Source organism: Rhagoletis pomonella, unplaced genomic scaffold (assembly GCF_013731165.1).
Source record: "Rhagoletis pomonella isolate Grant_MI unplaced genomic scaffold, Rhpom_1.0 Rhpom_scaffold_01086, whole genome shotgun sequence".
NCBI classification, from domain to species: Eukaryota; Metazoa; Arthropoda; class Insecta; order Diptera; family Tephritidae; genus Rhagoletis; species Rhagoletis pomonella.
Window position 1 is genome coordinate 27,243 of NW_023459640.1, and position 9,259 is coordinate 36,501.

Consider the following 9,259-nt stretch of genomic DNA (forward strand, 5'->3'; position numbering starts at 1 on the left):
TATATACTTAGTAGTAGATGGCGCAGGTGACAAATCAAGGTAAATATGTGTCTGTATGTACGTAATGTAAGTAGAAATATATATATTGTAACTCGACTGCGGATATTGTACACCGGAAGAAGTGTCAATCTTATTATTTATTATTATATTCAACAATTTATATTGAGCTCGAGGCCGTTTTTTAAATGAAAATTTATTGTGTTGGCATAACAAAAATGAAAATAGTGGAAAAAAAGCAAACGATAATTTACAAGGCGTACTTAGCACGGTGCATAGGCAACTGACTGAGTCAGTGGGATCGTCGGTTCGAATCCTACTGTAAGAAGTCTGATGAGGAAATGTGGTGATTTCCGAAATAGCTATCATTCTACCATTTTTTCAAATTATTGTTGCTTTTCCACAATAAATTTTCATTTAAAAAACGGCCTCGAGCTCAATATGAATTGTTGAATATAATTGTTATAAGGCCAAAAAATAACAAAAACAAATTTATTATTGTATTATATATATTATTATTGTTTGAGATACCGCATCATGACGCATTCAAAGAGAATCTCCTTCAAAAAAATTAAGTAGACTAGCTACAAATATACCTTCAAAATTATGGCAAACTGCATTTTTTTTAGTCTATTTTGGGAAAAATTATGGCACAAACGAAATATTTTATACGGCAACCATGTTGACACCCACTAAGGGCCGGTTTCTTTCAATAAGAAAACTGAAAAAATTAACTAAACTTTCTTTTTCATTCTTCTTCATTGTAACTATTTTTCAGGTTTTTTGGGCACGAGTACGCAAATACAGTGATAGTTTTCAAAAATTTAAAATATGAGAAGACCACTTATTTAAAACCATTCAGAGTCTTATACAAATTCTCATGTACATATATATATGTATATATAACATGTATACTTAATTTTTAGGTGTTTCCCTTTGAGATGAGACTTAAATTTAAGAATTCTCGGAAATCTACAAAAACTCATGTATGTATTTTCCAATTTTTACAGTTTCTTTCTCGCTACCACTTCTGTTGGTTCCCATTTTATCAATATTAAGTACATTAGGTTTCAATTTGCAGATGACATGTAGACGATAGTGTCTGATAGAAAACACGGGATGTCAAATGAAAACACGTCTTTGTAGATATAAACCCAACAAACATTTAGGTTTGAGCTCAACTTAGGGTTAGGTTGAGAACTAAAGTATTTCTAAAATCTCCAACGTTGTTTCTCAACAGTAGCGCAAGTGGAAAATTAGTTAGTAGTCAACTTGATCTCCAATATGATTCTCCAATTGCTCCAAAACATAAATGCTGTAATTAATAATAATAGATTGGCGCTTACACATATGTTAGTGTTTGGCCCAGCTTCTTCTCCGGTTTGTGACGTGCGCCTCAATGTTGTCACACAAAGCGGATGGACCTACGGTCTTACGCTGACTCCGAACGGCGTCTGTATTTTTATGAGAAGCTGTTTTTCATGGCAGAAATGCTCTCGGAGCTTTGATATTGCCTGCCGAAGGGCGACTGCTATTAGAAAAATATTTGTTTGGTTTTTTTTTTTATTTTTTGATGTTGGGTTGAACCACGCTTGAACCCAGGCCCTGCGGAATGGTAGCGCGCACTGCTAACCACTACACCACAGCGCCGCTGTAATTAAAATACCAAATTAATTTGTCCCTTTTTAATCGAAATGACATAGATAAATTTAAATATTTTGTTTTTTTTTCACTCCTTTTATAATTAGATTGCGGATTTTTATACAGAAAACGAAGTCTAAAAATATGTACCACATATCTATAAACAAAATATACAAAAATATATAAAATATACATTTTGCTCAAAGCTAAGCCAAAGTTTATGCCTATATGTAGAATGTGAAAACGTTGGGTTGTCTGTTTTTTTTTACTCGCCTACCTATCGGGTTGGCAGGTATGAACAGCTAGGTAATACTAATAATTTTCACTCATCTGTTTAACACATTCAATAGGCTTTATGCTTTCGATTGGTATATTCAATTTGTTCATTAAACAAATAAGTGCAAAATTTAAAAAAAATTTAATTTTTAATATTTCATTAAAAATATCCTGGCCAGGATTTTTGTTCAGTCAACCCACTCGCCAAATATTTCCTAACACGTTAAATTTCAGTTAAAGTAGATTTCATCCATTGAACAGATGGGCGAAGTAGGGCTGCCAACATTTTCTAGGAAACTAAAAAAAAAAATATAGTACACTTCAAATAAATATACATATGTAGTATTATATTTAAAAGAAATAATTAAAACGCTTTTTAAGTGTACACCTTTTTTTTCTTATGCATTTCTTCTTTATATATCTTTGTAAGTATCATATGCTTTAACGCAAAATTAATATAAGTCAAAAGTTTATTTTTATTAGTGAGTTAGTCGCTTTGTTTCTCTCATCTCATCATTTATAAAACTCTTTCTGTGAGTGCCGAGGTAGCAGGAATACAGAGCAGGAACGAAATAAATTTAAGTAAATTTGGCAATTCATTCTAAGTATTTTTAAAAATATTGCAATTTTTTAACTATGGATATATTAATAAACTCAGTATGACCTTTTATTTTAAAGAATATTTCTTTCAATATTTCTACTTCAGGATACAGTTCACCCATTTTAATATACATTTTTTCTTGCAAATTACTGAAATATATTAATATTTATAATACAGGAAATATAGTATTTTTGCATACTATATTTTATTCCAATCGTATTAAGTACGCAGTACAATACTCTATATTATAGTACGTTTGGCAACCCTAGGGTGAAGGTCGTGCCTTACTATTATAGTAATTCGATCTGAATTATCAACAAATGAGTTAATTTGCTCCCAAAATTTTGTGTGGCGAATAACGTCATTCGAAGGGTAATTGGAATGCGAATTACGAATGAGATACCGAAATACATACAGTATCGGTCATATCTATAGCACGCCATTTCAAATTGATATTGTGTGCAACTTATGTTTATTTATTTATTTTTGAGAATTTTAAATTAAAATACAGTTCTTTCTCTTACAAACCCCATATAAACCCAAGTTTAAGAATTTGTAGAAAACTTCAAAAAAGTGCAACAAATTTCCCCCTAAATTTCAAACCCCTTTCTCTGAAGTGTTGGAATTTTTCTGAATATACAGTTTTATAGCCCAATCAATTTTAGTCTGATAATGTGCAAGTTTCAAGTGACTGAAAGTTACCGTTGATTTTTTAGAATTTTTTTCGCCAAAGGTGTTGCGGTTTTCATCCATATACAAATAAATTGAGTTTATTCATTATATGAAAGCCAATGCGACAAAAAAAAATCTAAAAAAAATTAACGGTAATTCGTAGCCACTTGAAATTTGAATATTATCAGACTAAAATTGCAGTGGCTAAAAACCTGTGTACTCAAAAAAATTCTAACACTTCCGAGAAAACAGTTTAAAACTTAGGTGAAAATTTGTTGCCATTTTTTTTGAAGTTTTCTACAAATTGTAAAACTTGGGTTTATATGGGGTTAAAGAACTGTATTTTAATAGAAAATTCTTAAAAATAAATAAATAAGCATAAGTGGCACACAATGTCACTTTGAAATGGCGTGCTATAGATATGACCGATACTGTAAATAGGGTGCCGTGGGAAAGCCGTATTAGACATTCTAAAACACCTATTCGCTAAGAGCGATTCCCGATTTTTTACTTGGTATGCACATACATACACATGAATGTTTCAAGAAAAAATTTTGCTCGAGTGAACTTACCAATGCGTACCAATCGGAGAAGCCCTGTGGCTCGATAGTTGTGATCTCTGTAGTTGATAACATGAAGAGACTCCCTTCAAGAGAGATTGGTTAATGATGGATTAAATCACTATATAGAGCAGTCATGCCCAGCGCAGGGCACTTTCATATGGAATTCTGCCAGCGCAGGACAATTAAATGAAAACAAACATTTCTATGCACAATATGCACTTTGAAGCACTCACTGCGCCCAACACAGCTTCTGATTTCGCACATTAAACTTCTACCCGCACTTATATTTCACAGCATTTGCAAGGCTAGCTTACTATTGAGCACAAATTTAAACATAAAACCGGATTTGAAACTCCTTTAAACGGAAATATCACATTTTTCACAAACCGAACAGAAAGCACACGTGTCGGCAGAAATTAAAAACTACCGCTATTTCTGCTATGTTTGCTTAGCGTCAGTTGCTGACGGTGCCACCTAGCGGGTAATAGTTGTCACTTATATTCTACAATGTGGGTTGCATCACCCTGTGTGGATGCTATGTTATAAACATAAGCAATTTTATTTGGTTATATAAATATTTTTCAGCTCAAAAGTAATGAGAAATCGTTATTGTTGTTAAAATTATCCTATCTAATTTTCCAAACTGCACTAAAATGTAGTTATTCACTAAAAATTTACGTCGTGTGGCAATGACGTTTCCATACATCCGGTTAGTGCATTTGGTCACAAACCGATTCCGGTAGTGTATTTAGTCCCAAACCGATCCCGTAGTGACAACAGCTGATTAATTGATAAGAGGTTAATGTGTAAACAATTAAAAAGTTAGGACGCACAGTGGAAAAAGCAATGATGAGTGGCACAATTCATGGACTGAGTTGGTTTCCGCAATTTCCAGACAAATTCGTAACCTGGGGACAAGAAATTAAGCTTTATGAGCGCACGCAACACGATGATAGCCGGCGAAGTAAGTACCAGCGCGTTCATCAGGTCAAACAGATGTTGGATATTGAGGGCGCAACTTAGTGAATTATCTTTATTTGGTTTAAATAACTTTTATTCCCTCATTATATGTAGGTGCATTGCCAAATATATCGGCTAACTTCTTAGCCACAGAGACGCGGTACCAGTATGCGCGTTGTGTGCAGCCGTCCTACCACAAAAACCGGCCGATTATCGCCGTTGGATTGGGTGATGGAAAAGTTGGTATTTGCGATTTTCATGAAACTGTCGACAATAGCTGGGAATTTAGTGAGTTTAACACTGTACAAGTTTGTATATTTAGTCTAATTGTTGCTTGTAATTGTCACCCTGCACCCAGCACCACGCCAGCAACGCATGTGCCTTTGTCTAGCCTGGAATGAGTTTGACCACAATGTATTGGCCATAGGACATGATCGTCATCGCTCCGATTCATGTATTGCAATTTGGGATATAGAACGTGGTGTTCCCAAAGATGCAGGTGAGTTTTACTATATGCCGTATGTGAAAACAATGCAGATGCACTAACGATTTTCGGTTGTATAAAAACCTTGGCATCATAAGATAGCAAGCTTGAATCTAATACGAAACTACATGGGTTTAGGTACCCGCAAGTAACAAAACCTGGATTAAGGTCCACGCTTATTTTCGTTTTAGAATGCTTTGAATCAATCTACACACTCTACAAAGGAATACTTTTCTCTTTTCCTTATATGCTTACAGTAAGTTTCTTTGGACACTCGGAGTCTGCCCACTCAATGTGCTGGGACAAAAATCATCGCATGCTTATTGCGGGTGTAAGCCAGAAGCAGATAAAGCTGTTCGACTTAAAGCGTTAGTACAAAAAAAAAAAACCAAGTTCCCATAATAAGTAACTGTATTTCATACTTTTACTCTCTCAATAGAGGGCAACACTACCTGCCAATCCATACAAACGAAAATGGTACATGGCCTCGCTGTGGCTCCAAATGGGAACTATCTCTGTTCTTACTTGGATTCGGTAATTATGATATGGGATTTACGAGTGCTGGACCATCCGCTGAAGACCATACAATCGGGAAAGAATCATTTACAACTTAGTTGGTGTCCAACGCGGTATGTGCGACAACTTCTTTAATCTATGGAGAAAAGGCTTCTAATTACAAAATTGTTTACTTATAGATCCAGCTTACTTACCTCGCTACAACGTGAATCTCCCTTCATCACCCTCTATGATATACGCAGCGTGGACGCAGAAAGCAGTCGGGAGGTGTACCATGTGAAGCGACAGCTGCAGCCATTCCAAGCTAAGTACTATGCTTCAAACAAACCGCCAACACTCACCTATATCTCCTGGCACAACACGGATTATGAGCGTGCTCTGCTGCTTTCGGAACAAGGTTTTTATTGCAATTTTAAAAATCTGAGACTTCGTTATTAGCTTACTTTGTTTGTTTTTTTTTTTTTACTTTAGGGACCATTTTGGAAATTCGTTTACCGCTTTCTCTGCTCACCACTTATAGCAACCATAAAAAAATACCGCTCCTGCCACAGCGTCCACTAGCCATTGCAAGCACTCCAACACGTCAAAATAGCAGCCAAAGCACTTCATCTATTATATCTACATCCACACTCAATTCGGCGCTTAATTTCGAGATTCTTGACCAAAACTTATCCAAAGAAGAATTGGTTGAAGAAACCTATCAGCGTGCTCTTAGTGATTATGGTTTGAAGACAGATAGGCATGTCGACGGGTTGCCTTTGACACCATATTTGAAAAGTGTTTGGCTAACTTTGAGTAATTTGTATAGAGAAGAACGCTTAACGGGTTTGAAAACCATCTTGGGCATTAGTTTAGGTCACACATCAGAGGCGTTGATGGCCTCATCGCGTATTGAGTCGCGTGTATTGCAATGGCCTGATTTCATAAATTCCAATAATTTGGTGTGCTACAGGTAAAGTTGACACTTAATTCTTTAGAGATGTAGCATTGTTTACATAACTCTTAAATGTATTTCCTTTTGCAGAAGTGAACAACGCGATGTGGCGCTGAAACTCTGCGGCTGGGTGTTCGAACAGGACTTGGAACGCTTCGTAAACGGGCTATGTGACAACAAGGTGAGATTAATTATTAACTGAAATATTAATTGAATTAAATTGTTGTTACTGTCCGTCTTTCCTTTGTATTTCATTGCAGGAGTTCAGTCGCGCTGCCATGATTTGCGTATTTCATCTGAAAATCGTTTTTGCTTGCGACATACTCTCAAAAGCTGCAGATCTCTCACGCAACTCGAAGGATCCTCACGATGCCAGCATGTTTCGCATTGCCGCTATTGCCCTATCCAGCTTTAATGCAGATCGTTGCAACTCGACTTGGCGTAATCAACGCTCAAATGCCAATAAACAAATACAGGATGCACATTTGCGTGCCATATTCTCATTCCTCACCACCGAGAATGATAACTTCGATGCGGTGCTGGTAAGCTAAAAGGGTGATACTTGTTATAATTCTGAATTGATAAATAAAATTTACCGGTTACAGACGGAGGATGGCATCTCACTTGCCGATCGCGTGGCTTTCGCTTGCAAATACTTATCGGAGAGCAAGTTGGCAGATTATGTTAAGCAGTTAATACAAAAATCCATTGAAAGCGGTGACCTAAATGGCTTGCTGCTCACTGGTGAATCGCTGGATGGCATCAATATACTGCAAGCTTACTTGGATTTAACATCCGATGTACAAACAGTCGCGTTAATAGCTATCAATTATTTCCATCGAGAACATTTCGCAGATAATCGCATACAATATTGGATTAGCAGGTTGGGGAAGCTAACACCAGAATTTGTTACTTTAATATAACTTTATTTTACTTGCTTGCTACACAGTTATTTAGATGTTCTAAACTCGTGGGGCCTTTGGGAGAAACGCGCTGAGTTGGATATAAAAATTGAGAATCTACGCACCGGTACACGCACCACGCGCAGTGTTTTTCTCTCGTGTAACTTTTGTGGCAAATCAGTGTCGAGTGCTTTGCAGGAGGATGCGCGCATGCGCAGTGCATCTTCGAATGTGAATAAAGTAGGCTTAATATGCGGCAAAAAAAAATTTGTATATTTTTTCTAAACAGCCTTTTCATTTTAACCACTCCGCAGCTTTCCTCCTGCCCTAGTTGCCGCAAACCACTACCGCGTTGCTCTCTATGCTTGCTACACATGGGCACTACGCTGAATATTTCGCTACCCAGCGATGCGACCCACGAAAGTTTGGGCTGGCAATCGAAACCGTTTTCGAAGTGGTTCTCCTGGTGTCAGACATGTCGACATGGCGGCCACACCGAACACATGATGCAGTGGTTCAAGTAAGTCGCGTTAATGTACTACTTTACATATTTATATATTCCATTCTATAATATACATTGTGTATTTTTCTTATGTATTGTACAGACAAAATTCTGAATGCCCTGTTAGCTCCTGCACTTGCCGATGCTTTGACTTGGACGGCACCGTGCCCAATGACTTACCCGACTATTAATAGCTTTAATAGGTTTAGACTTTAGCAACATGATCCCAATTATCTACTCGTTAATTGGGCTATGCAATCCTTAATTATTTGTAAGTTTATACGAAAATTAAAAGAAAAATCAAGAATATTTGTGCTGTGTGGATAAATGTATATTCAAAATTGCGCTTCCTTTTCCAAAAGCTATGGCTCATAATCGACTCTTCTCATTAACCGCATTAACTTGATTTCATTAAACATTCCTTCCTTCTTTTCCCGTCCCAACCCCGCATTCCCTTCCTTTTAAATACAGTTTCAAGCTGTACTCGTAAGTACGTGTATGCACTCTTTAGAAGATTAATTGCCGTAAATACATTTAATAAATTGCATTTCTACTCTTAAGTTGCTTTAGCCATACATGCTGCTGCTCATGACGTCTTTCTCTTGCGGCTGTTCTCCTGCAATTGGGCGGCTTATTATTTTTTGCTTTCCCCACAAACAGGTTCATTTCGGTCCACCCTTTGGCGGCTACTGTTCCTTAGCTTAGCGGCTCTCTCGTGGGAAAAGCACATAAATGAAAAGCAATTTGTTTTGTAGCTGTTGTTTTCTTTATCGTTTTTAGCGCCAAATTATGCGATAGTTAAATGTTTTTCATTTCGCTTCTTTCCCTTTGTAGGCAGCGCCCAATTCCCAATTATTTGATTCTGCAAATGTAAAAGAAGGTTTTCTTGATTGGCTTTTTCAATGTTGCTGATGGTTTATGGCGGATTGTAAATATGTAGTTGGTTGGAGCTCATATTCTGCATGCTGAGTGAATATGTATAAAACTTAAAATTTTTGTTAATTATGAACGGCAGGACATCTAAGCTTCTGGCTTGCCTTACACTTAGCTAAGCTACTTTCGGTCCTTTAGGAGTAGTTACTATGTTTCACAAATGTTTATTCCATAGCGTCATTTCTTACCCGTTCAAGCTCAAAGTAAGTAGACTCTACATTGTAGTCAGTTATCGTTAATTAGACTTAAAAAGGTGTGTATGGGGAAACACGTCTGAC

General features: G+C 36.6%; 1 protein-coding gene across 1 annotated transcript; it reads left to right on the top strand.

Annotated features, from left to right (window-relative positions):
- Positions 1-4,596: 4,596 nt before the first annotated feature.
- LOC118751924 (GATOR complex protein MIOS-like) lies at positions 4,597-8,355 on the top strand. Its single transcript, XM_036486751.1, has 13 exons — positions 4,597-4,714; positions 4,825-4,998; positions 5,069-5,209; positions 5,452-5,562; positions 5,634-5,823; positions 5,890-6,107; positions 6,182-6,662; positions 6,735-6,825; positions 6,905-7,186; positions 7,250-7,527; positions 7,594-7,786; positions 7,861-8,066; positions 8,152-8,355. Exons 1-13 carry the CDS (start codon positions 4,597-4,599, stop codon positions 8,237-8,239), a joined length of 2,571 nt encoding a protein of 856 aa, XP_036342644.1. The 3' UTR covers positions 8,240-8,355.
- The last annotated feature ends 904 nt before the right edge of the window (positions 8,356-9,259 follow it).

Coding starts and splice junctions, on each gene's coding strand:
- LOC118751924 (XM_036486751.1), top strand. CDS start 4,597: ATGATGAGTGGCACAATTCATGGACTGAGTTGGTTTCCGCAATTTCCA. Junction 5,824..5,889: donor CTTAGTTGGTGTCCAACGCG/GTATGTGCGACA, acceptor GTTTACTTATAG/ATCCAGCTTACTTACCTCGC. Junction 6,108..6,181: donor TCTGCTGCTTTCGGAACAAG/GTTTTTATTGCA, acceptor TTTTTACTTTAG/GGACCATTTTGGAAATTCGT.